General features: G+C 41.0%; 1 protein-coding gene across 6 annotated transcripts in view; it reads left to right on the forward strand.

Moving 5' to 3' along the window:
* DST (dystonin) overlaps positions 1-27,865 on the forward strand; it is a 329,300-nt gene that overhangs the window by 229,808 nt on the left and 71,627 nt on the right. For all 6 annotated transcript variants that reach the window (XM_074153812.1, XM_074153811.1, XM_074153813.1 and 3 more), the window contains 13 exons: positions 626-802; positions 4,175-4,298; positions 6,200-6,408; positions 6,683-7,000; positions 7,172-7,338; positions 7,909-8,065; positions 8,323-8,449; positions 10,814-10,876; positions 12,129-12,364; positions 14,023-14,152; positions 16,106-16,305; positions 17,743-18,238; positions 19,197-20,671. In XM_074153812.1, coding sequence (XP_074009913.1) covers positions 626-802; positions 4,175-4,298; positions 6,200-6,408; positions 6,683-7,000; positions 7,172-7,338; positions 7,909-8,065; positions 8,323-8,449; positions 10,814-10,876; positions 12,129-12,364; positions 14,023-14,152; positions 16,106-16,305; positions 17,743-18,238; positions 19,197-20,671 — 3,879 coding nt within the window. The remainder of the gene's footprint in view (positions 1-625; positions 803-4,174; positions 4,299-6,199; positions 6,409-6,682; positions 7,001-7,171; positions 7,339-7,908; positions 8,066-8,322; positions 8,450-10,813; positions 10,877-12,128; positions 12,365-14,022; positions 14,153-16,105; positions 16,306-17,742; positions 18,239-19,196; positions 20,672-27,865) is intronic.

A 27,865-nucleotide genomic window follows, 5' to 3' on the forward strand; every position in this document is an offset into this window, starting at 1 on the left:
TTGTTGAAACCATCTCCAAAAAGTGTGAAAGAGTTCCACTGACCTTTTTATGGGGCAATTTCACTGTATACGTTTTGGGGTATGCTAACATATAGGACTAATAGGGTCTTGGTAAGATGACATTCTTAAGTGACCAAAGCAAAGCATACATGCAATACCGAGGCATGTCATTTTGGATTCACTATGCAGATAAAGTATTTTTGAAAGCAGTAATCTGCTGTCTGTATTTTAATGAACATACATATATTCTCTGATTTTTTTTGAAAATTTATAGCTTCTGCTGGCTACATTTTTGGTGTAAGAGTGCTGATAAAGAATCTTTATGTTGACGGATCAAAAAGTATTCCTGCAGCTTTTCCTATTCTAGTACAGTGGGTTAAATTCCAGTTTCCCAACTGCATGAGGGAATTGCTCCTAAATCACACTTGAGGAGCACAAACTGGGAAGAACTGGCCAGCCTGGCCAGCTGTTGTGCCTCAGCTCAGAAACCAGATGGGCGGTGGAATGGTGACAGGAAAAAATCACGCAGTATTTCAGGAAGGAAAGTATAACCTTGAGACCGGTATGACACGCAGCGCACAGTTTAATGCCTCGGTATTTTCTTGTTTGTTTTCTAATCTTTTAGTGTAGCATCCTTGGAAATAACCTTAAAGACCTGGTGGATAAATACCAGCATTATGAAGATGCCTCATCCGGACTTTTGTCGGGTCTCCAAGCCTCTGAAGTCGCTGTGAACAAACAACTTTCAGAGCCAATTGCAGCGGATCCCCAAAATCTCCAAAGACAACTAGAAGAAACAAAGGTGAAAAGCTTTAAAAAGCAGAAGTACTTTCATCCTAAAAGTAACTGTTTTTTGTGTGGAAAACAGAATAATCTGATATAATCCAAGTGGCTGCAGGCCAAATTCTTGCCTTCCGTGTGGGCATGCAACTTTTACAGTTCTGAAATTCAGCTGTCCAGAGGGTTACCTGAAAAGCACTGAGGTGAAAAAGAAATGGGGGACCGAGATGCCATTAGCAGTGGTGAAAGCAAGATGTGTTTCATATCCCTTAGCAAATGATAGGGTGGAATCTGGAAAGTTTTGAACCTAAAAAGGATTCAGTGACTCCAGTTAGTTGTCAGAGTAGGGCTTGGGACTGAGTTCCTGATAGAGAAGACGTTGGTGTTTGTTGTCTGTGACTCTTGCTTTTGTGTGTTAACATTTGTGTGTTACTGCATTACGAAAGGGGATCTGTTACGGTTTGAGAGAACCCATAACCACCTCTTGTTGTTAGACAACTATTCTGTCACCCGATGACCCCTCCCCACCCGGAAAGGGGAATCGGGGAACACAAAGAAACACAAGGGTTGAAATATAAATAGATTTAATAGACTAAGACTAAATAATTAACAATAATACTAAAGAATCAGTATTAATTCTGATACTGATATAAGATATACAGGAATTATACTCAGCCAATTCTATCAGCAGGAAGCTGTGCACTCCCAGCAGGGACAGCAAATGTCGGACACTGGGAGCGCAATGGCTTCAGGAGGAAGGGAAGGGCTCAGGGCTCCGGCACCAGGGCAAGGAGTTGTCTGGACCCGCCGCCATCAGAGAGAGAGCCAGCTACGCAGCAAACTTTTCTAATTTATATTGAATGTGACATTCATGGTATGAAATACTCCTGTTGGCCAGCCTGGGTCAAATGCCCAGGCCTTGCTCCTCCTTGTCCCTGCACCTGGAAAGGCTCGAAAACACTAAAACCTTGAATCCCACGGAGCCTGGCTGGCTATCAAGTAAATATTTTCATAAATTCAGACACTAGAGTCTTCTAAAAGTGCAATTTTCCCCAGCATTAGAAGAAAAGTTAGTCCTGTGTCTCTCAACCCAGGACAGGATCACGCTGGATAAACAGCGCGATGTGACTGGTCTGTGTGCCTGCTTTGTTGTATCCAGTACTATATGCCCTGCAGAGACTGAATGTAACATAATTGGCATTGCAAAGAAAAATGGTATTTTGGTGGTTTTTTGGTTTTCTTTTTTTTTTCCCCCACCCTGAGGGAGTAACCCACAGCTTTATGTAAATCCTAGTAGAGGCAAGACAGGTTAGTGATGGAGCTTGTGACGGCAAAACTCCAGTTAATTGCATAAAATGTAGGTTTACAGAAGGCTTTAGGAACCTAGGTATACGGTGAGTTACGTAAAGTTTCATACAGTCTGTAGTCTTTGAACTGACTCTTACATTTTCATAAACATATTCGATCCTCTATACTGTAATTAAAATGCAAGATTATTTGTTTTTCAATGAGCAAGGCTATTGGTCAGGCATTTCCGGGCTCTTTTGTCTGTGTTCTGTGGAGTATCCATGAGGGTCTGAGGTGTTTCTTATTGACAAATGATAGTCAATGGCTCTTGGAGAGTGCGGGCTTTAACCATTTCCCTTACATCAGCCTGAGCAGTAGTGCCCTTACTGCATGGTATCTTTCAAATCTGCCACTGGAATTGCCCAACACTTTGGTGCACGACACATCACAATGGTGTTGTAAGACAACAAAGTTAAAAGTGTGAATTTTGAACTCCTAACAGTGAAACAATTTAGGTACGTTTGTGCTTCTAGCGACTAGAAAAATAGGAATAACACCGATTACAATTTGAAGCTTGATTTAAAGTTTTTGTTCCTTATGCCAAAACGTATTATATCCTGTATAATGCCAATTTTCATGGAAGTAATACAAAAGGAGTGAGTACTGGGGTTCTTTTATGAAACGCCTACATGGATTACTTGCCACACAAAAGAGCACTCAATGAATATGAGCTGGGAAGAAGGGAGAGGGTACAAAGTGTCAAAAGATTCAAAGGGAGAGAAAAAACAGGAGGCTGAAGAAAGCAAACCAATTAATGAAAGCAAAACAAAGAGCACTTCTGAAGAAGTCAGGTGTTGCAAGTTAAAGCTGTTCCTTGCAGCCAACACATGCAGCTGATAATCCAGCTAGACACAGACCTTGGCAGCACAGTGGGGTCTAATCTTTTTATGGGGATTAACTGTTCTTCAGAATATTCTTCGGTGCCTCTGGCATCAGCTTTGTTGCTTTCTGTCGGTGTATAAGGTTTTCTTGTATGTCTTTTTATCTTTCTTTGGGTTTTTTGGTTTGTGTTTTTTTGTTTGTTTGTTTGTTTTTTTTCTCAAGTAGAGTATATTTCTCTAGTGTAAGGAAAAAGTCCTCTTCAGGTCTATCTGAGTTTTATTGTGTCAAGCGGGTCAGCAAGACATCCTATGTTCTGGCATATCGTTGTGCTTGGGATACTAGTGCTGAATGCTGACATGACTTCTTTGTCCTGGCAGGGCAGGTAGCGTCACCTTTTGAGTCATCTGTTCATTGAGTTAGTGTACCAAAAAATAATGGGGAGGTCCCTTCGTTTTGGACTTGTATAAAGTTCAAGTGAATTAAGGCAAAGATACATTATGTAGATTATATACACTAGCACAGAGGCCTGAAATAAATTAAAGACTGTTCACTCTGAAGTACTTTTATACACTGGAGACAGCCATTTTCAGAAGTCGGTACAGCCTTCATGTCTTTCTCTGTTGATTCCGGAGCAAGTCATGGTTAGGCTAGTTCCTAAACTTGTGTTCCTTGCTTAAATGGACAAACTCAGGCAAAATGCAGTGACACTGGCTCCAGGAGGTTCCTAAACTGTGAAGGCAATCAGCTTGTTTCAAGCTATTCCTGTTTGTGCTACGATATCAGCCTGATCCTTTGTCAATACAACTGATGGTGAATGTGTAACTACTGGTGATGACTGTATGTTTTTTTCCCCTTGAATTGTTCTCTGATGCTGAGTTGAAAAATATGTTTATTTTTCTTTTGGGTAGTATATGAGTCTGTAAAAGTGTTCCTTTAAAAACAAATTAATCAAAAAACACATTTTGAAGTTACATGCAAGAGATCAGTTGAGGCAGAGAAGAATTGTAAAACAGAAGATAAAAAAAGATGGTGAATAAACTAAAACAAGGGCCAGAAGGTCAACAGCAGTCATAGCCACTGGTGAAGATTTTTCTTAAGGAGGGGTCACAAATTGAGTTAGTTTATTCCCAGCATTAAGTTCAGGTTCTATGGCCTATCTCAAGCCTTGCATGTGTAACTATTAGCTGTATTGAAAAGCATAACTCATAATTGTGGAATTTTCCAGGTTCTTCAGGGACAAGTGTCTAACCACCAAATTGCTGTAGAAAAACTGAAAAAGGCTGCTGAAGTGTTACTGGATACAAGGGGAGAGTTGACACCAGACAAAGATGAGATTCAGAAAACACTGGGTAAAATTTTTACTTTTCTTAAAACCTCTTTTTATCACTTGTTTCTGCATGCAGGTACTGGAGGAGACAAAATACAGAGTTTCCACATTCCTATGTCACTGTTGAAGTCCATGTTTTGTTGAGTCATAAGCTGTTACACCGTGACTGCATTGTTGGTCTGTCTCCTACGTTGATCCATATGCTCTTCACTTAAAAGCTGTCTTTTTTTTTTTTTTGCTTTTTTTTTTCCCCAGAAATGGGAGTTACGTTTAATTTTCATGTTACAGATAGGCATTCCAAACAGTGATTTGCTGAGGATCATAAATTCTCCGGTAGGAAGGAGCACATTCAGGTTCAAGGAACATGATTCCAGCTATCTGTTTCCAAGCAATTATTTGAAGTTTGCTTAGCCAAGGAATTATTTCCTTCTGACTTTAAGAAACTGTCTGTGATGGGTTGACCTTGGCTGGCTGCCAGATGCCCACCTATCTGATCTCTCTCCCCCCTTGCCCAACAGGATGAGGGTAGAAAATAAGATGGAAAAGCCCATGGGTTAAGATAAAGGCAGGGAGATCCACTTGCCAATTGCTGTGAAACAGAGTTGACTTGGGGAAAATTAAATTTCATTTATTGCCAAATAAAATAGGCTTCAATACTGAGAAACAAAGACAAATTAAAGCGGCATCTTCCTCCCACCCTGCTTTTTTTCACAGGCTCACCGTTACTCCTTCCTTCCCAACTACTCGTGCCTCCTCCCTGCCAAACAGTGCAGGATGGCTGGGGAGTGGGTGGTTGTGGTCAGTCCATAACAGCTCCTTTCTGCTGCTGCTTCCTCTTCACGCTTTTCCCTGCTCCAGTGTGGCTCCTCTCCACAGGCTGAAATCTTTCAGGATAATCTTGCTCCAGTGTGGGCTCTCTACAGGCACAATACCTGCAGGAAATATCCACCTCCTCCAGCGTGGGGTCCTCCACGTGCTGCAGTGTGGTTGTCTGCTCCAGGCAGACAACTGCCCTCCACAGGCTTCAGGGGAAGCTGTGCTCCAACACCTGTAGCACCTCTTCCCCCTCTTTCTTGTCTGACCTTGATTTCTGCAGGGCTATTTTTCACATTTCCTTTTCCCTCACTTCTAGTCCCAGGCAGTATTTTTCCCATCTCATAAACACATTTTCCCAGAGGCACTTGCCATCTTGGCCAAGGGAGCTCAGCTGTGCCCTGTGGTGGATCAGTTGGAGCCATCTGGAATCCTGTGTCTTCTCACAGAGGCCAAAAACCTTGCCACTACCAAAACCTTACCACCTACACCCAGTACTGTTTCCTATCAGTTGTGAGAAGTAGCACAGCGTGACATTCACCACTGTCTGAAGTTTGAAGAGCCTCTATGTGCATCACACAACTGTCTCTTACTGGAATCCCTTAAGTAACTTGCAGAGCAACAAAATAAAACAGCTGTGGGCTTGCCACTTTGGAGTTGGTGATGAAACTCCATGGGAGGTACTTGAAACTTGTAACTTCCAGAGACTTATCTAGAAAGTGTTAAAGGTCTAATGAAGAACCGTCTGGAAGAACCTTTCAGCTCTAACAGTAACATAAGAGACATAATTGTAGAAGAGGTATCTTAATACTCTGCTATTTTATCTCTCGGGAACAGTCAACAACTGCCATAAGCTAGAGGTGCATGGGAACCAGCTTCTAAAAGCTGAGGAGCACAGCTGTAAGCTGCTCATTGTCCTATGGGCTCCTTGGCTGTATTTGGAGATTTTGATCTTTGCATGTGTGTTTTTACTGAATAAAGCTGATGTTTTTGCTTTGTTTTGATGTAGGCCATTTTTGACTCATACTTACCTAGTGAGAACTGGTGAAATGAGTTAAAAGCTTAGTTTGGCTAAAGGAAAAAATTGAAATATGTTTTTTTCTTTATCAGATGATATTGTGGAGAGGTATGACAATTTATCCAAGTCTGTGAATGAAAGGAATGAGAAGCTCCAAATAACTCTGACACGATCCCTAAGCGTGCAGGATGGTTTGGATGAAATGCTGGATTGGATGGAAGGAGTTGAAAAGAGCCTTGAAGAACAAGATCAAGTGCCTTTGAATTCTGCTGCTATTCAGGATATTATTAGTAAAAGCATTGTAAGTACTATTCTCTGAAAGAAGAATTATTTGTTTGATAATTCAGATTTCAAGAAAGAATGAAAAAAAAAAATCTTAGTTTGGCACCTTTAATGGATTCAAAATACTTTATAAAGAGGACTGTTGCTTGAAGTGAAACTGCACATAAGGATTTTTGTAGCTAAAGTAGATAGATCTACACTGATGGTCTAACTGTACTGATTTGTTGCTTGGACCAATTTCACCACTTAAAATTTAGTTATAAGCAATACAAAGTAGTTCTTGCTTGTTTCAGGTGCTAGAACAAGACATTGCAGGTCGCCAAAGCAGTATAAACGCTATGAATGAAAAAGTGAAGAAGTTCATGGAAACAGCAGATCCATCCACTGCATCCACACTGCAAGCTAAAATGAGTGAACTTGCAGGACGGTTTTCTGAAGCAAGTAACAAGCATAAAAAGAAGCTTATTAAAATAGAGGAGTTGAAGACTAAAGTGGAGTTATTTGAAGGTCTGTCAGAAAAACTTCAGTCATTTCTAGATGAGAAGAACCAGGCACTCGGTGAGACGGAGGCACCAAGAAAGGATGTTAGTGAAGTGTCCCAGTATATGCAGGTACTGTATATTTGTATAAATTGTGCATTTCTAGTCCAACTCATCTAAATGATTGAACAATAAATAAGGCATGCTTGTTTCCCAACTTCAGTGGGTTAGCTAAAATCAAGAATTTAATTTTGAACAAGTGATTCTAAAGTCTAATATGAGGAGTGTAATTCTGTTTTGCAGGAAGCTAGTGTAGAATTGGCAAAACGTAAGAAGGATCTGGAAGTTTTGCAGCAGCTTCTTGAAGAACTTTCATTCCATGCTCTTCCTGGAGATAAAGCATTGGTATTAGAAAAAGTAAATGCTTTGACAAAGAAATTTAGAGAGGTAGAGGAGACTGTAAAGGAAAAGTAAGTTGAATAATTAAAGTGTTTCTGCCTTTCCTCATAATACAGCGTGAATGTTGTGATGACTGTTATCCTCTTGCATGCAATCTCAAAGGGTTGCAGTTAATCACAGAGTAGGGAGGGGGTTTTATTGAAAACAAACAAAAAAAAAAAGATTCTGTTTGGAAATGCCTCTGTAGTTAGTTTGTCTGGTTCAAGAGCTCTAATGTTGCCTGTAAAGATAAGTAACTCTTTAAATTTTGTGACATTCACAGGAGTCTTGTTAGTTCTAAGAGAACCATACTCCTCCCCTTCTCTGATAGAATATAAATTGCTGCTTTTGCAAATTGCTATAGAGTACTGTTCAGAATCAGACTGCAAAGGAAAACTAGAGAAATTATTACAGCTTCCATGTAAGTTACCTGTACAGCAAAAGTAAATTTTCCACGTTCTGCTCATATCCATAAAATTAGGTTTTGCGACTCTTTGAATTTAGGAATAGCAATACCAGATTGATAATATCCGTTGGTTTAAGTATCAGAAGGAATACGGAGATTCAGTACTCAATTTCTTTTGTTGTCTTTGATTGTATAGAGAGGAGGATGTATCATCTTGTCAGAAACAAATGGATACTTTTGAGCTCCTTGTAGAATCATTAAAGAAATGGATAAAAGAGACAACAGAACGAATTCCAGCAGCGCAACCCTCGCTGAATACAGAGGAGTTAAAGAAACCTTTGGAAGATACATTGGTAAGACATTGTAGATGAGAAGTGAAATATGGCTGAAGGAAATAGGGCATAACATAAAAGTACAGATTTAAGGGGTAAACAATCACAGTAATTGGGATTAGGGAGCTTGCAATCTACATTTACGTTCCCGTTCCCTTTGCATGTTTGGATATACTGCAAGGGATTCCCAAATAGAAAGGTTATTCCTTTCTCTGCACTAAATCTCTTAAGTCTGAAATCAGTTTTGTAATGAACAAATTACTGTTTTTCTTAACTAGACTTTAAAAGATGAATGGACTTTAAAAGCACCTGAACTGCAGAAAATGAATAGCAGAGGAACATTGCTGTGTAATCTAATCACTGCCGTGACTTCTCCTGCCAAACTGAGAGCAGTTGCAAAATCAGGTATGCGTTTGTATAATCAGGTAAGCCTAACATTTCAGGAGTTTTTAAAACCTTTAAGACAAAAGTAAAAATATCTCACCCTTGGATTAGCTTTCTGAATATTATGGCTTGTGAGAAGTCAGTTAGCCAGGTCTGTTCTGACCATCGTTTGCTGTGTCTATCATTCAACTAACTGCTGTAGTAATTCAGTACACATTCTGATTGCTTTACACTGCCAACGTAGCATAAAAGCACTTTGATGTAAATGATTAACAGGTCCTAAAGCTGTTACTTCAGTATGTAATTCCCAGATAATGAAAAAAATGAACAGTATCACAGTTGCCTTCACCTCATCCCAGAAAAGCTCTGATAATGAGAAACTGACTTATTCTGATTGGCGTTCAGTGCTTCACATACCCACCAAGTCTGCAAGTAGGACAAATACAAACCCTTCTTTTGCAAATCCTGATGTACCTGCACACCTTTGCTGTCACAGAGAGACCTCTTTCATGGCCACAAGGCTGTTCTGTATGATCCCAAACAAACACATAAAGGTTTACAGAGTCGTAGAGTTGTTGTTAGAAGGATGGTAAGGACACAGTTTGTCTAAAAATTGAGCCTAGGCAAACATTATCATTCCAATACAATAGCATAATTAATGCTAGTCGGTATTTTAGTTGAAACAACAGCATAGAAGGGAAGCAGCTCCATAGCCCAGCATGACTTCCTTGGGCCAAAATGTGGTTCCAGTCTGGAGCTTCAGCTAAATCCTTTTTACCGATAACCTGATTTTAAAGACAGCATATCTATTCCCATGATTTTCTGCATTCTAGTGTTTAAATGTTAATTTGTTTTACAGAAACCAAGCCATCATTCAAGGCATGTGGTACCAAGGGTCTTTTAATAGCCATAAGCACATCAGTCAGTTCTTGAATTTATTTCCAAAACTAGTCAGTTCGAGTGGGTTGGCCTTCACTAATCATCTGCAAAGGACTGGGAGGATGGAGACTTCCCTCCCCCAGTAGAGGATACCTATTTGGCAAGAGTAGAGCACTTTCTTTTCCACGTCTCTTTGTAGTAGCTGCCTCTGGTTTCATTCTTGTTCATTCTTTCAAAGAACATTTTTGAACCTTATATGGGATATTTGGGCTCTTTTCTATGCCCCTTTCTCTACTCCTATGCATCCAAATAGAAAAATAATTAAATAACTAGCATAGAAGAGCAGCTGTAATCCTCCAGACTAGAGTATTCGTCCTCCTAGACAAGAGCTGCACTGTGTATCACTTAATCACAGTTATAAATACTGGAGTCCGGCTAATAGACCATGAAGATTTACAAGGCTCTGGCTGGGGCCTGTGACGTCTCTTATCTGGTTTATTTTCTGTTGCCATCCTCCAGCTGCCACTAATGTGGTCCTCACTGTCCAGCTGGTACTGTGGAGTGGATGCATGGCCTTTTCCAAGGCAACCGTTAATCTTTCTCTGTTAATTGCTCATCCGGGAATACATATGTGCAGGAGAGCAGGAAGTGATTCTCCTTGGCGTTCTCTGTGGCTTGAATTTGTGTCCCGGCTCTGTGGTCTGACGGCGTTTTACAAAGCCCATGTAGCCCTCGTTCCAGAGGCTTTGAAATTATGTTTAATTAGTAGGGCTGCCTGGGTGAGCGGCTGCCTCCCGAGTGACAGTAAGGACTCCACATTGCAAACCCTGTCATGGGGCATGTGCTCGACATGACAAGATAGGGAAGGATTTGTCCAGTTGGTATGAAGAGCTTTTTGTGCAGAGGTAAGGTGCTGCTTAATCATAGAATTGTTTAGGTTGGAAAAGACCCTTAAGATCATCGAGGCCAACCGTTAACCGAGTCTCAGCGTTGCCAGCTAGCCCTCTTCCAGGCCATACCCAGGCATGGCTGGGTAAAGCCATGTTCTCAGTAGTCAGTAGGGAACGGGTTCCCCTTAGGGAGAGGAAGGAAGTGATGTTAACCATATGGATGAGGGTAGACCTCACAGCTGGGCATAGACCTTTGTCCACTATAGTCGTTTATTTAGCATAGTATTGAGAGCAGTAGAACTGCTTATACGTCATGCCTATGTGCACACTTATACGTGTATCCATGTGCACACCCCCTGGCTGTGCATATGGTCTGCATATGTGGTACCACTTAACTGCACTAGCTGGCTGGAGCAGCTTAAAACATAAAACAACCTAAAATATATAAAACAATTGAAATAAAATATTTGCTATTACAAGGTTAGCATCTAGATATGTCTTTAATGTTACAATAAGACACTCTGTATCATGTTGTTTTGAAGAGGAAATGCAGTCTTGGGTTTTTGGTGGGAAAAGGCCCAGATAAGCATGTAACTTGGTCTCTCTTGATCCACAGGTGGCACAATGTTAAATGGTGAAGGAGGAGCTCCAGGAACTCAGGATTTCCTGAAAAACAAAGGTCAGTAAAAATTTCAGGATGTGATAAAAAAATGCGCTTGCCAATTACTGTTAAATATGTAAGTATTTTTAAAATTTTGCATGTAAGTCTGCTTGTAGCAGTCACCACCAGACTGAAATTTCATAGAATCATAGAATCATTCAGGTTGGAAAAGACCCTTGGGATCATCGAGTCCAACCATCTACCCTACACTACAAAGTTCTCCCCTACACCGTATCCCCCCAACACCGCATCTAAACGACAACACATTCAGGGATGGTGATTCAACCACCTCCCTGGGCAGCCTGTTCCAGTGTCTGACCGCTCCTTCTGTGAAGAATTGTTTCCTAATGTCCAGTCATATCACCATCAAGTAAGGAAACTATATTGATTAGGACATGATACTAAAATTAATTGTAAAAATACCTACCTTTGGTATTTTCTTTGAAGACAGGGCAAATTTGGCTGTGTTCTCTGAATCAGTATGTACTTCTATAAATGTATACAGGGATAGCTATTTTAATATAACATGTGGCTTTTAAGAAAATTCTAACACCTGTGTACATGGTTTGAAACTTTTTAACACTCAGCAGCATTCACCACAGGCACACACACAAACATACAAAGACACCCATTTTACATACATGTATATCACTTTATGTCACTGACCCCTTCACAGAAAGAAAGGAGCTTAACGCAGGCACTTTATACGTGCTTCTGGATAGCCATTTACCGTGACCCAAGTCTGCAGTGTCTGTTCTCCTCAACTACAGTCTGCTTAGGACACAGTCTGCCTGCTGTGCTCTCTCAGTGATAAAACACGTTTATAATGGTACATGAATGTGAGTAAAATATGACTGCAGTAATGTTAGGCTGTCGTATAAGTAACTGAACTGGAGTCCAGTATGTTGAACTTTCTTGTCATGGAATTGTTACTTAAAATAGTAAAATAACAATGGGTAGAAAGATTGTAATGTAGTTGTGTACCTGTGTGTATGGAAGTAATGATTTTCTGTGAAATGAGAAGTAATGATTTTCCTTGAAATGAGAAGCTCTTGCAATTCAGACCCTAGGATTAGGTCAGTCAGATGTAGTGTTACCACATTTAGAGCAAACTAGAAATAACTCTGAACACGTCCAGCAGCTTCTTGTTTGGGGGACTGTTAGCTGTTGTAACTCAGACTACTGACTGTTTAGAAGTTCTTGAAGTCTCAGTGTTGTTTGAAGGGCTTGTAAGCTCTAACATAGGCTTTGTGCATCTCTCCTTTTGCAGAACTGACAGCTGTTCAACAAGCTATGTCTGATGTGAATCACAGTTACGAAGATTTGGGAGTTTTATTGAAGGAAAAGATTTCAGAACTAGAAAATACGCTTTCAAAAATGCAGAATATTCAGGAAGAGTCGACCTCAATGATGCAGTGGTTGCAAAAAATGGACAAAACGGCATCAGACTGGGAAGCTGCTCCAGCTGATACTGAAGCAGTTAAAGCCCAAGTTGAGCAACATAAGGTACTTTGTGCTTTCAAAAAATACTCTTTCTTGCAGTTATTGGGCAAATTCTATTTGCACAACTGATATCTCAGCCTAGCTTAATGTTGCAGAGAGTATTAAAGTAATCCTAGTAAGTATGCCAGTCAGGCTTAGAGCAAATCTGATAAACTGTGTCAGTGGAGTAAAAGGAGTACTGTGTCAGAGAGGAGTTGTGCAGGTCAAAAAATAATAATTTTGGTGGCCAGTTTAAATAGGTGAGGCTATATCGATTATGCAATAAACTTTTTTGATCTCCTTAGTGGCTTAGAGATATATACTGGATTGCTTGTAAGATCTGAAGGGCTGTATCTATCCAAAAGCTGTTTCTGCAGCTGCTGTTTCAGTGACACTCCACAGACCTCCCGGTCTCTGCAGCTGCAGCGGCTTATGCTTATTCCAAGGCAGTGTTTCTCTTCAGAGCCACGTCATGCTTGTTAAGTTATATAGCTGCACAACAGTCTCCTCCCCTCTTTTACATTGATACGGGAAAAGCACTGAATCAGTAGTAAGCTTCTGTCCTGTTTCAGCATTGGAGACGTATGCTTCTCTAGCAATGAAGGACAGTATTTACACACGTAAAGGTTCATTTAGGAAGCGAAATGTAATGGACAAGGAAAATTCTTTCCTTGCTTGTGATTGTGGATAACAAGGACAGAATTTGATTCAGCTGAGGTACTTCTTTTATATTTGGCGGGTCACCCTTAAAAGTTAACCTGAACAGCTACTAACTTTCCTCAGACTTGGGTAACATTCAATCCTAAAATTCAAACTACCCGTGGAAGAAAACTAGCTCCTTATTTTTTAACAGAGAATGTGCAAAGCTAACATGAGCATCTTACCCCCAGTGTAGTAATAGAAGAGTATAAACAGCTAAGTGGAAAACTGAGTGAGTGCTCAGGCAAGAGTCATCCTTCTGGTGCAGTTGCACCTTTTAGTAAAAGTTCTAAATCAAGCATAGGTTTGTCAGTGTTTGTTTTAGTGGGTTTTGGATAATTCAAATGTGTTCCATAAGGCAAGCTTTCTTACTTAGGAATATTCATATCAGAGCCTTTTGCCAGGCATAAGGACTCTTCACTTCTATCTGTAAGAACAGCATGAGTTAGGAATTGCTAGGGCATCTCAGTCTCCTGCTAGGTTTGCACTTTAAGCTATGGTGCTCTTTAAATTACAGTTCTAGGTGATCTAAAAAAGCAGTCTATCTGTGACAGCAGGGGTTCCCCTGAGGTAAATGAGGCTACACCACACTCCTGTTGGTGCCAGCTGGGTTATTTCTGCTGTGAACTGTGCTGTGCCTTCTGTACAAGAACAGATTCCAAGTGGATGTGAATATGATGGGACATAGTGGATCTTATTTATCTGAATTCTTCTAGTTCTGTCACTTGTTCAAATGAAACAATTATTATTATTATTATTAATACAGTTTAAATCTGTCAGGTTGTCTCTTCCAAAAAAATTGACCAGCAACATATGCCATTATAAAGTGTTTTGAGATTTATAGAAGAAATGTAGTATACATGTGCTTATAGATATTTATTGTTTATCTTCATGCTTGGCATCTCAGTATTATGGACTTCAAACTCAGACTTTACTGTTCTTCTCAGTCTCTTATTTATTCATTTTATCACTTGAATTTGCAGCTTTTTGAAACTGAATTAAAGCAAAGTGCGAATAAAGTGCAGGAACTAAAGGACAAAGTGACAGAGCTGTTGGAGAAGAACCCCAACTCTCCCGAGGCACCCAAGTGGAGACAAGTGCTGGATAAAATAGGTACTTCAGTAAAGCTGTATTATAGCTCAGGCTGATTTGGAAGTTGTTTTATTATGGGGTTTTTTTAACGTATTAGAAACCCCTAGTATTTTTCATATCTCGCTCCCTTCTATCCTTTAAATTGTGTGGAAATAACTCCCTTTATGAGAGTGTAGATGTGGAGTAATTCCACTGGTGTCCTTGGGCTTCGAATTTGTATGAGTGCAATTGAGAGAGGCTACAGCTTGACTCCCTGTTTGAGAGGGCTTTATCTCTTTCAAACAGCACGTGGCTAAAACTTGACTGGTCAGTTATTGCTCCAGTTACGTATGTTGTTGCTCTTACAAAATAGAACAAATTAAGTTTATTCTAATTTCATGGAAGCAACGGTTTGAGTTGTTGGTAACGCTTTTCTGCATGCTTTTTTCCTATGCACTAGTGGCTTTTGTCATTGGTTTTGGTGGCTTTTTACCATTTTCTAAAAGTCATTCCATAAATTTTGCCAAAAAAATTGGAAATGACCATGTTTGGACAATGGATTTTGAGATACTACAATGCATAATTTTCAAGAGCTTTTGAAAAAAGCTTTTAAAAAGCTGAGATTTTTTCTGATTTATCCTGTTTGTAAGTGAAACTCTGAAAGGTTTTAAGTTTTCATGAGCAGGTAAGGTCTCCAAGAGAACTTAAGTAGTGTTGAAAGGGAATGAATACAAAATGAGCAGAGGTCAAAGTCAGTGAAGCAGGAAAAAAGACTGAAAAAACCCAGATGAGATTCAGGGACAAGGAGAGTTAGCAAAATATCAGGGCTGACTGAGCAAGCACTGACGGTATCACAGAGGGAAGGAGTAAGTTACAAGACAGTAAGACTGAAGGGCTGCTCTGGAAGCCACTTTCCACAAGGGTAAGAGACTATAGCTTGGCCTAGGTGTGAACCTAAGATCACACAGCACTTTTGAAATACCTGTGTACAGAAGTATTTTCATTGCCTGTCATTAGGTGTCTGGTTTTGATGTTTAAATGAGGCAGTTAATCCCCACAGGCTCCTAATACAAACATTCGAAAGAGGTGTGCTCCTTCAGAGGGCTGTTCAGAGTAGAATCATAGAATCATCCAGTTTGGAAGGGACCTTCAAGATCATCTAGTCCAACCATCAACATAACTCTGACAAAAAAAAACGCATCACTAAACCATGTCCCCCAGCACCATGTCAACCCATCTTTTGAACACCTCCAGGGATGGTGCCTCAGCCACTTCCCTGGGCAGCCCATTCCAATGCTTAATAACCCTTTCAGTGTAAAAATTCTTCCTAATATCAAACCTGAACCTCCCCTGGCGCAACTTGAGGCCGTTTCCTCTAGTCCTGTCGCCTGTGACTTGGGAGAAGAGACCGACCCCCGCCTCTCTACACCCTCCTTTCAGGGAGTTGTAGAGAGCGAGAAGGTCTCCCCTCAGCCTCCTTTTCTCCAGGCTGAACAACCCCAGCTCCCTCAGCCTCTCCTCATAAGACTTGTTCTCCAGACCCCTCACCAGCAGAAGACTAAGTTAGGGTTTCTCCTCACCCTTGGAAAAGTGTCTTTTTCCTGAATAAGCGGGAAGATTTCTATCTATGTCTATCTAAATCGGGCACGTAAGTTATAACTGAGTACAATTCTTTAGCTTTTATGTCATTTGAGACCGAAGCCTGAATTTGGTGGTACTTCACTTAGTAATATTCTAATCCAATTTTATTACATGTTGTATATTCATTGCTCTAAAAATTCCACGCGTGGCTGTGCTAAACTGCAGACGTTCATCCAAGTGTATACGAATGTGACTGTTAAAAGATATATCTGCCGAGTCACTGCAATAAGGCATCTGGAGTTAATCAGCAAGAAGCCTTATTAGAGAGCTCTGTTTATGTTTCATATAAAGTCTGCTGTCTGACAGCCCATCTGCTAGAACAAGCATTCAATATGTTAACATTATCATTGTTAGATTCCAAATGGACGTATCTCAGTCAAGTTACATCTGAAAGACAACAAAAACTGGAGGAATCTTCAAATTACGTGACACAATTCAATACAACAGAAGCTCAATTAAAGCACTGGCTTGTAGAAAAAGAGTTAATGGTCAGTGTGCTGGGACCGCTCTCGATTGATCCTAACATGCTGAAGACACAAAAGCAGCAGGTTCAGGTGAGTCATGCCAATATGCATTAGTGATTTAAGTTTCTTCTGCTTTTTTGCTATTAGAAAAGTACTGTTTTGCATTTAGATAGAGTACAGCACAGTTAGTTTGAGCTATTACATTTGTTGATCAGGAAATACCAGCTTAAGTCATACTGGACTACAGTAATTCCAAGAGAAAAATTATCATAAAAGTGAAGAGAGATCAGAACAGCTAAAGGAAAAAAGTGTTGAGGAGATACTGAACCTCTGATACATTTTTGTGTTTCCTCCATACTGTGGTTTCTCTACAGTCGAATGAAAATGTTCCTTTGAAGTTTTATTAATTTGAGAGTGTATGTAACATTTTACAATCAGTCCTCATATACAGTCTATGCTATAGAACTAGCTTTTTGAGATTTTACTCACTTAACTGTGCCAGTAGCTAATAAAATTATGAAGGCAAGTGAAATGCAGTACTGTGAATAGATAATGGGGCCAAGACTGTGAAAGACAGAATAAAAAGTATAAGGAAAAAGTGAAGTAGTTCGTTTACAGAAATGCAGCAAACTGCAGACAAAGGAAGCAAAAGTAAAATCTCTAGTTCCTGCAACTTTGTCTGATTTAAATTTCAGACATTTCTGTTGCTGCCAGTTATTTTGAACTGTGATGAGAAATAGCAGTTTTATTTTGCAAAAATACTATTAAAGCTGGCATATCAATGTTGATTAAAATGAAGTGTTTTAAACGAATTATGTTCTAATACTATGTAAAAGTGACTTAATATTGGTTTGTAAGCGCTTCAAAAATCTAGGCAGCTGGCATAAGACTATAATGTATCACTTAAACAGTCCTTAAAAGTTAAACCTAAGTGAGTTTAAAAGAAAGGGTTTGGAATGTTCTGTAAAGTAAAACAATTATATTGGTCCCTTTTTGTGCAGGCACTGTGACTTACTGTCAAAAAAAAAAAAAATACTGGGAACCAGTGATGTAAACTTTAAAGGTCTTAAAATACACATTCGGTCATTTTGTGAATTATCCAAATATTCTCTGTTCTAAAACAATACATTGCAATATTATGTCAGAATACACCTTCTTTGAAGTTCTAGAGACAAATATGGAAACCGTCGACACTGCTTGAAACTAAATAGCGATTATTTTACTTGGTACGGTTACTTAATTATTGTAGTATTAACAGAATTCATTGTTTACTTGCATCTGCTGATTGAATTTCTATTAGATGATGTGTAAATTAACCTCATTTTTCCTGGTTATTTGGTGTAAACACTTGGAAACAACACAGTTTATGTGTAGAAGATACAATTATTTCACTGGGTTTTAAATTCTCAGATTGAGTAATCAATCAGAGAGCTTAGCTACAATAAATTCTACAAGAGTTTTGTCAGAAGCACTTTGCTGCTTTTTTTCTGTGAGGTGAATGCTTTTTGAAATTTTCTTTCTTCCCAGATTCTGCTCAAAGAGTTTGACACCAGGAAGCCACAATACGAGCAGTTAACCATGGCTGGTGAAGGGATTCTGAAGAGACCTGGTGAACATCCACCCTCCCATGAAATTGTGAAACAGCAGCTGGCAGCCGTGGCACAAAAGTGGGACAGCCTCACTGGCCAACTGAAGAACAGATGTGACCGAATTGACCAAGCCATTGTGAAAAGCACAGAGTATCAAAGTCTACTCAGAAGTTTGTCTGATAAGCTAAGTGCCTTGGATAGCAAACTAAGCAGCAGCCTGGCTGTGAGTACACAACCTGATGCTGTGAAACAACAACTAGAAATTGCTAGAGAAATGAAGGAGGAAATAGAGCAGGAAATGAAGACTATAAATGCTGCTCAAGCTCTTTGTGAAGAGCTGTCAGCGCTGGTTGGAGAAGAGTATTTGAAAGCAGAACTTACAAGACAATTAGATGGCATCTTAAAATCGTTTAAGGATATTGAGCAGAAATCAGGTTAGTATTTATTCAAAAAAAAATAGCAACTAAGGCATAAAGTAAAGCATCATAGTCTCACGTGTCTTTATAGAGATCATGAGTGAGCTGAGCCTAATGCCAGCTCTCTATCCAATCCAACTCCCAAACAGTTGTAGGTTAGAATTTAGGAAGGTTCCCATACCTTGGAAAGGTGAAAACCATACTTGGGATCTGTAGTGAACAGTTTTGGAGAGAACTTGAAGCACAATACCAGGGCTGCTTTTCTCACCTCTTCCTTCAGGTGCATCTTCAGTGAATTAGAATACCAAAAGAGGATGCTGTTCACTGAGCTAACTAACTGCATAGGTGCAGAGTGTTAACCCAAATTGTCATTTTCAGGCAAGCACCAGTTACTGGCTTGGTGAAACGCAGCGGTAATTGTATAAAACTGCCTGTAAAAGAAGGGGGCTGGTAGTCTGCAGCCTTCCCTTACCCTGTGAGCAACAGAACTGAGCAAATAATACACTGCAAGCAATATCATCCTTTGCTCTCCCTCACAGCCTCAGTTTTAGCTTTTTAATTTCCTCTGGTCACAAGGAACTTCAAAGGATCTCTCTAAGATCACATCTTGCCTGCAGGCCAAGAGTTAGACAATACTAGGCTAGATGACTTAATATTCCCTGTGATTTAACTTCATAATACCATGCAACACAACTGTGTGTTTTGCACTCCCTGAATGGGAATCATGCAGACACAGGTTGGCTGAACTCACCTCATTTGATTCATGTCCAAATGCCTTCACTGCTCTGCTGCAGTACGGGCACAAGTCTGTCCCTTGCAAAAAACTTGGTTGTCTTCCAGTCAAACACCACATACTAAAGGCAATCTTTCCTTTCATGAATATTCATTCATAATAGAATCAATATTAATTATTATGTCTTCACTGAATGTTGGCAAATTCTAATAATGAACCTCTGTGCTGTCTTCTCTTTTGTAGATAACCATGTTCAGCAGCTTCAGTCAGCGTATGCCGCTTCTCATCAGTTCCAGCAAATGTCTAAGGATTTCCAAGCCTGGCTAGGCAAAAAGAAAGAAGAGCTGAACCAGGCTTGTCCTGTGTCAGCCAAACTTGATGCCTTGCAATCACTAATTGAAGAACAGAAAGATTTTCAGAAGACCATGACTGATCAGATTAGTTCATATGAAAGAATTGTTGCAGAAGGAGAAAGTATCTTACAGAAGACTCAAGGAGCTGACAAAGCAGCATTACAATCCCAAATTGCCACACTCAGAAGTAACTGGGATGAAATGAATAAGCAGGTAAAAGAAAGGCAAGAAAAATTAACAGATTGTCTGGAGAAAGCCCTCAAATACAAGCAGCATGTAGAAAATCTGCAGCCGTGGATAGAGAAGTGCCAAAGCAATGTGGATGAATTAAAAGTAGGCATAAACCCTGTTGAAATAGAGAATTCTATTGTTCAGGTGAGGGCCTGGCAGAAGGACCTGGATAAACACCATGGGATGGTGGAGCTATTAAATAATACTGCTGAAAGTTTGCTCAGTGCAAGTCAAACAGATAAAGAAGTTGTTCAAGAAGAAACTAAGGTGCTGAATCAGAAAGTGAATGTGGTCACAGAACAATTACATAAGAAAAGAGAGAGCTTGGAAAATATGGCACAAAGGCTAAAAGAGTTTCAGGAATCATCCAGGGAATCTGAAAAACAGCTTAAAAGTGCCAAAGAGCACCTGGAAGCTCACAACTCTCTTGGACCTCAGTCATTCAGTAACAAACACCTGACGATGATGCAGGCCCAGCAGAAAACCTTGCAGGCTTTAAAGCCTCATGTTGATTTAGCAAAAAAGCTTGCCCAAGACCTTGTGGTAGAAGCTTCTGATTCAACTGGTGTTTCTGACCTTCTGCTCCAAGCTGAATCTTTGGAGCAAGAATACACTGCAGTGAGCCAGCAGGTTGAAGATAGGTGCTCATTTTTAGAGACAAAACTTCAAGGAATTGGCAATTTCCAAAACAGGATCCGAGAGATGTTCTCTCAGTTTGCAGAGTTTGATGATGAACTTGACAGCATGGCTCCAGTGGGGAGAGATCTCGAGGTATTGCAATCACAGAGAAAGGACATAAAATGTTGTCTGAAAAAGCTGGAGGATCTTATAATGAATAATGAAAATGCTAATAAAAACTGTAAAATGATGTTAGCCACAGAAGCTGAAGACTCTCCTGATCTCATCGGTATAAAAAGAGACCTGGAAGCTTTAAATAAACAGTGCAACAAGCTACTAGACAGAGCAAAAGCCAGGGAAGATGACGTGGAGGGTACTATTAGCCGTGTTGAGGAGTTTTACAGTAAGCTAAAAGAATTTTCCAGTCTGCTTAGGAGAGCCGAAGAACATGAAGAGTCCCAAGGTCCTGTTGGAATGGAAACAGAGACTATTAATCAGCAGCTGGATACATTCAAGGTAGGAAGAGTTCTTTCTTACTACTAGAAGGTATTTTACCACAATGCAATTTTATTAAATATCACTGTGAAAGGGGTTGGTTAAGCGCAGACCTTGGAGAAGTCTTCTTTCACAGCAGTCAGTTCTACCTGTGTGCTTTTTATCTGTTTAAAATGGGATATCCTCTTGGGCTGCAGAGAAGCTTTCCTTTGCTACGGCTTGGCAGATACTGCTGACTCTGCATCCCAACTCACGGTTCCCGCAGCCCAGTTCCCTCTTCACCTCTCTTCACTACCTGGTTTCCTGATGTCATCCATCTATTTTTTTCTGGTTTTGAGAACTGAGTATTGTTTCTATTCTGATGTTGTGTGTGTCACACAAACTTTCTTCTTGGCTGTGGTGTGAGACTCCAGTGTTGAAATACCAGCCCGTGGTCACTTTGCTCATCTGAGTAGTTTAGTTTTTTTTCACATGGGTACAGGCCTCAGCGTATGTTTGGTTTAAGACCTTACCTTTTGCCATTTTCTGTTCTGATCCACTGGCCAGTTTTACCTCACTGAATCCCACCCTTACCTAGAAACACCTAATAAGAAGAAATCAGGTAAAATAAGCCCCTTTTTATATTGGGAGTGTACTCGAGCATCCTTAGCCAAAATGCACCGTGCGTAGCGGTTTAATGTGCCAGTTAGAAATCCTTGTCCGGCTCAAAAAAATGCATTGCAGCGTTAGTGGGTGTTAATTATGCTTTGATGCTGGAACGAAGTACAGATATTTGCTTGTTTTAGGTTACAATAAATGAAATTCCAGTGCTCGCTGGAAAGATTTATGACTCCTACAAATGTAAGCAGTGTTTGAAAAAGATCATAAATCTCCTAATGGCTATCTAGTAGCACTGAATATTCTGTGCTGCTTTGGTTTTATTTTAGCCTAACATTGATTCAGATGTTTGCATGAGTTGTACGTTAGTTCACAGTTAATCATAAGAACAATCCTTCATAACAGGATTTGATAAACCACGCTGTTAAAAAGATGACCTCGGAAAAAAGTCATTACACGCTTGGCCCAACAGAGGGTGCGTTTTACTCGTTTAAACTAAACCGTATTAGAAAGGAAAACTAAAGCCGAAAACTTTAATGTGGGAATGTTGGATGCGAGTTGCTGTGAGTTTTGATGATCTTTCAAAATGCATAAATAGAGACAAAGATCTTGAACAAACAGTTACATTATGAGGAGATTCCATTAGACTGGGAGGATTAAAATAGTGTGCCACTGTGTCCTAACAAGTCTATCTCAATGTAAAAGAGAAACAAATGGCTTTTGTTTGTATATGGTTAGTAAAACACTTTGGATATATGAAAATAGCAAAAGCTCTTGCTTACACTGACTGTACAGGATTTCAGTTGTAGCCAATTTGTGATCTCTGATTTACCACATTTCTTGCATTTTCAAACATTAGGTGCAGCTTTAGGTCTTTGTTACTATATATATATATATTATGCTTATATATATAAATTATTATTATTATATATATAATTAATATATATTATTATAATAATATATGATTATATTATAATAATAATAATTAATATATATATAATGTCCCAAACCGGGACAGCTTTTCTGGCTACAAAAAGCAATGCTTTTAGGGGGAAGCAGCCTGATGAGCAGAGAGTAGAAGAATCCAGTTCCCTGTGCGTTGTCTCATTGTTGTCCTTCACGGGGGCGTTGGACAAGACCCAGCAATTGCACAGTCCAGGAGTGAGAGGCTTCTCTGGTCTCTGCAGACCTGCGGGGCCATAGCGTCCAAAGAGCTTGCACGGTAAAAAGACCAAAAGACCTGGAGACGCATAAAGGAGAACAGCGATAGCAGTATATTTATATCCCGATGTCTACTCCAGGACTGTATTTATATTAGGTATAATTATAAGCTTAGAAATGTGTTTTGCTCAAAGCGACTATTTTAGGCCCTGCTTTTGCTTAGGAGGGAAAACACAATGCCATTAAACAGGAGGTGAAAAACGATGAAAAGGTGAAGGGGTTGTTTAAGTAAGTGAAGAGCAAATGCAGGAGTAAAGAAGCAGAGTGGGGAGCCTTTGAAGAAAGGAAATAGGAAGACCAGAATAGGAAATTTTACTTAGTGAGGCTGGTAGGTAGCAAAGGGGTACTGATAGGAGGAGGATCAGGACAGATGATTACTCACCTAATACTTGGTGTGAGTGTTACTGGGACAGGGCAAAATTACAGTAGGTAATGTACTTCTTCGTACTCTTTACCCTTCCCGACAGCAATTTTACCTGAGGCAGAAAACTGTAGGGAGAATGGCTCCCATCAATCCTGCTCCACTCCCGGTGTATTCGCTCACATGTTTGTGCATATGCAAACACACACAACCTGAAAATGTGGCTGTGGCTGCAAAAACCACAGTCTGGCTCCTCACGGCTTTAGCTTCGGTGGTCAAGGACAATCAACTTGTATTCCTCATGAGTAAAGCAAGAGAGCTGTTCTTTGGTAGATAGATTTATTCACATGAAATCTTCGGTCTCTTCAGGGAAGGATCTCGTGTAATGGGCCAGAGGTATTTTTTGTGGTTTGACCAATTTTTATGTACAAAAAGATAGAGCTTTGTGCGTCTTCTTGGCATGACATTAAAATGCATAGTTATTTTAAAAAAAATAAACAGACTTTGATTTGTATTTTTTTTATATATATAACATACATATATACATACACGTACTTGTTTTATTTATATTCCTTCTTTGTAATCTACTTCAAGTCAGTATAGAGGTTAAATTGAAAGCAGTTACTGTCAGTGTGAAACTATATTTATTTACAATGCAGATAGAAAGTTTGCTTTCTGTAAATGAAAATCTCCAGTGGAGTTCATTTGAAATTAGAACCATGACTCTTACTTCACAAAGTACTCCAGGAAGACTATAATCAAATGAAGAATTTGTCTCAATTAATATAAAACACACAAGATTAATTACGAATTAACTCAGCTTCGTTAGACCTTTTTTCCCAAAGTCTGCATGCAATGCATAGATTGGTACTAAACGAAAATTTCAGTAAATTAGGTTTGTGGAGGTACACCAAGTCTGCCACCATTCTTCAAAAGCCAAACACAAAAGAATTGTGCACGTGGGCTGAACCGAACGCCCTGGCCTTGGGTAGCCACACAGCGCTGGGATGTTTGCAGCAGGAGCAGTGTTTGCAGCTAGTTTCTCTCTGAAACGGAGAAAGAAAAAAACCCAGAAGTTGAAGTATTTTACTTCTTGAAACCTTTGTGGAATTCTTTGTCCTGCCATTAAAAGGCATTCTTCTTACTAAAACCAACGTGGCGCTGTTACAGCTTTCGTCAGTATATGGTTCATTTGGTCTTCGCTTTTATTTTTGGAACAAAAGTAGACGTAGTCGTTAGAGGTTGCCTTCTAATTGGACTTCGTGGGAATTTTTAGCTAGCCTGGGTATTCCTGCCAATGAGCTTGAACTAAGATTTTAATTGGCTTATGTTAGTTGTGTAGAGGGTGTCCATCCTCTGATTTTCACTTTGAAGGCAGATAATGTTGAAAGAATAATCAGAGGTTTCTCTTTAAGCTCAATAAGAAACTACAAGTGTTGCATTTCCCATGCACTGGTTTACAAACCCTGGAATAAGATACTAACTTTCCTTGGGGGTTTACTGTAGTTAGGGTCTGTCTTGAAAAGCAACGGTAAAATAAGCAACTTCTTTTGGAAGTATTGATTTGAAAGTGACTGATGCATCATATGTCTTCAGTAGATATGGTGAAAAAGGGTGAAATATTTTTAAACGTTAATAAAAGAATTTTGCTCTTGAACAAATACAGACCAATTTCAGTAATATGCTTCCCCTATAAAATGGTGCGGTGCTCTTTGAATTCAGTAAGGATGTGTTTGGGGGGAGAATAACCACCGATGACAGGACTTCAAAAAATGCTTTTCTCATCTTTACCATTACAGTATGTATTCTCAACGAGAGAATCCAGAGGTGAGTATCTGTTTGGCATGTTTTTAATCTGTTATGGCTGCTCACCGGAGAGGGGGAAGAGAGTATTTGTCTCGCATGACTTTAGTATTTTGATATGTAGCTGACTGTATGTGAAGTAAATCAATAAACAAGAAGTGTGGTGCGTTTGTATTTCTCGCATAGCGTACCCTGCTTGCCGCGGAAGGCTCCGGCTGATTGTAGTTAATACCCCATGTTAAGTTTTAGCACTAATTGCCATATGCTGTCCTTAAGCTGAGGTGTGAATTGTCGCTGTAACTGATGGCTGCTGTCACAGGAGCAGCGCAGGGCGCTGGTTCTTTGAGGTTATAGTTTGTGAGGCCGCAGAGCAGCTCCTCCCGTGCTCTTGGCCAGTTGGGGGCCCGGAGCCCCCCAGCCCTTCACCTACATGATGGTGAGCTACGAGTGCAGGTGTTGCACAGTACGTGAGAGACGTACGTGTCCCAAACCTCAATCTTTGTCCTGTTAGGCTGGTTTTGTGCCGCTCTTAAGTCTCACCTGAAAGTCTTCCCAATATAGATACTTTTTTTCCCCAGCGTTTTGGCGTTTCTTTTGGTGGGAGCGGGGCTGGGTGCTGCCGTCCCCGGGGCAATGGTTGCCCTGTCAGCCGGGAACCAGACCGTAGGGAATCAAAACCGGGCTGAGCCTCTCTGCCTGTCAAATGGAGTCGCGCCTAACTATTCCAACACCTAAAGACGAGTTTGGGGTATTATTTTTTAAAAAAATAATGCAGAGATAAGCTTCCAATTTAACTTTCCTGTGGGAGCGTCCATTTAAACGACGGCTTTATCGGGGGGGGGGGGGGGTGTGCGATGGGGACGGTGGTTAAAAGCCAGGAGTATCGTTACCGGCGCGTCTCCCGGCGGCTGGCGCCCTGCCGGCTCGGCTCGGCTCACCTCACCGCGCCCCGCCTGCCTCGGTGGGGGCCCGCCAAGCGCCGTGCCGCCGCCCTCCCGCCCCGGCCGGCCCCTCCGGCCGCCTGAGGCGGGCGAGGAGGCCTCCCGCCGCCCCGGCCCGGCCCCGCCCGCCGCACGGCACCGGCGTGAGCGAGCAGGCGAAAGGGCGGCGGGAGACTGAGGAGATGAGGAGGAGGGGACGGGAGAGCCCCTGGAGCGGTGGGCCGGGAGCAGATGTTGCCTGAGGAGCGAAACGGGGCGTTCCTCGCCGCTGGGCGCTGGGAGAGCGGGGCGAGCCGCAGAGAGGGACGGCCTCGCCGGGCGGGACGCGCCGGCCCTCGCTGAGGGTTGGTGTTTTTTTTTTCCCCTCCTCGGCTGCCTCCTTGGCAGCTGCGCTTCAGAAATGAGGAGGAAGGAGAGAGGGCAGCCCGGTGGCTGCTGCTTGTAAGTCGGGACCTACCGAATGTAAACCTGCCGTGCCTTCCTGGGGGGACGCGCCGCGCCCGCCCTGCCCCGCGGTTGCCTTAGACAGCTCTCCGGGAGGGCGTTGGGAGAATCGGGCTGAAAACGTGTTTTCCGGCTGTCTGATGGAAGGACGCATTGGCTTGGCTGCTAGAAAGTGATGTTTTCCTGTGGGACTTGGCGGAGGCACCGCAGACAAGCCTGGTACAAGAGGAGGATAAGCTGCCTTTCGGATCAAGGTTATTTATAGTTACTGCCAAAAAAGTAAAGGGCTGGTTTATTATTCTTACTGTTCTGGATTTAACTTATTTCGTCTCCCCACCCCCCAAGATTTTCTTCGTGCCTTGGTCTGAACCATACACAGCCACTGTGGATTCTTTCTTTTTAAGCTGCCGCACCATGTTTTATTTATAAAGGAGATGGGACTCCGCAAACCGGTTAAATGGATTACAGTTAAGTCACCTACAGAAGATAATGTGCTGCCTTCTGTGATGCTTGTTCATTTGGAAGGCTTAATCGGGAATTTCAGATACAGATTCTGACCTGGAAAAATAAATGAAGCCTTCTGTGGAGTGTTTGAAATATTTGAGCTATTGCTGGGTTTTGCTATACTTTGTTTTTCTGTGACATTGGAAGATTTCTGTTACTTTTCTTATTGAAGCACTTTATATTTTAGAGGGAGGGGAGAAAAACCTCACATCCAGGTAAACTTACATTTAAACTGATGCACTGATTATGAATGACCTCAACCACCTTGTAAGTTGTGATGTATATTTTGTATCTATGCATCTTACGCTAAAGGCAAGTTTACTATAATTCAGACTGCTAGCATTTTTTAAATGTTTCCCCTGCATCCATGAAAACAGAGGTATAGTGGTGTACTTGTGCGAATACTTCCAGGATGGGGAAGCCGCTTAGCAGGCCAGACTGTCTACGTCAGAATCCTCCATGTGTTGGCAAAGGGGAAGAAGATGAAGATCTAAATATTGAGGACTGTTACGTTCCCCAGAGGTCCATCTATGACACTGTGCGGCTGAATGAACAGATCGATTCCGGCTCCAAGGGCAGCCTCTCCTCGAGGCATTTCACAGACCGGACCTTACCCTACAGTCACAGAACACTGGACATCAGCACTTTGTGCTCCAATGGTGCCCTTACTTCTTCCAGTGTTTTTGAGCTCCGAAGCCGTGAAGCTAGCAAGTTAGATGAAAAAATGATCTTTGATGCTCTCAAACTGAACAGTGATATAATTCGGACAGCTGGGTTACCCAAAGCAAAGTCTCACGCAGAAAAGAAGGAGCATAGGCGATCGTGGAGAATATTTGTTCCGCCCAACTTTTCAGATTACACAAATAAAAGCGAATGCTCCTTTAGTGAAACTGCCGATATGTCAGATACAGCTAGATCAGGCAAATGCAAATGGGGTACGAATTCTCTTACCTCGGAAGAAGACGATTCTGGTTTATGCAGCCCTCCAACAGAAAGGGAAGAAAAGCAAGATACACTGTTAGCAGGGGAACAAGCTCAAATACAAAGTTTATCTTCTGCAGAAGATATCCACGCGGTAGGTCAGTTCAGACCATATTTCCCAGCAATTTGCAGAGAGCAGCAAACCCCACTGCTTGCAAGCAGTAGTGTCCCTGTCAAAGAAAGCTGCAGATCGGCTTTGCATGATATTTTACCCTGTGGAAAAGTAAAACAAAGCAATGCGCAGACATTTGAGACGGATCACAAAGAGGTGGGGGGAAAATACCCTCACTTACAAGGTTGCAGAGAGAAAACTCTGCCACAGGAAGATCCTCTTCAAAGTGATGGAAGAAGTATTTCCCTTGA

This window comes from Numenius arquata, chromosome 9, assembly GCF_964106895.1.
Source record: "Numenius arquata chromosome 9, bNumArq3.hap1.1, whole genome shotgun sequence".
In the NCBI taxonomy this organism is placed as follows: Eukaryota; Metazoa; Chordata; class Aves; order Charadriiformes; family Scolopacidae; genus Numenius; species Numenius arquata.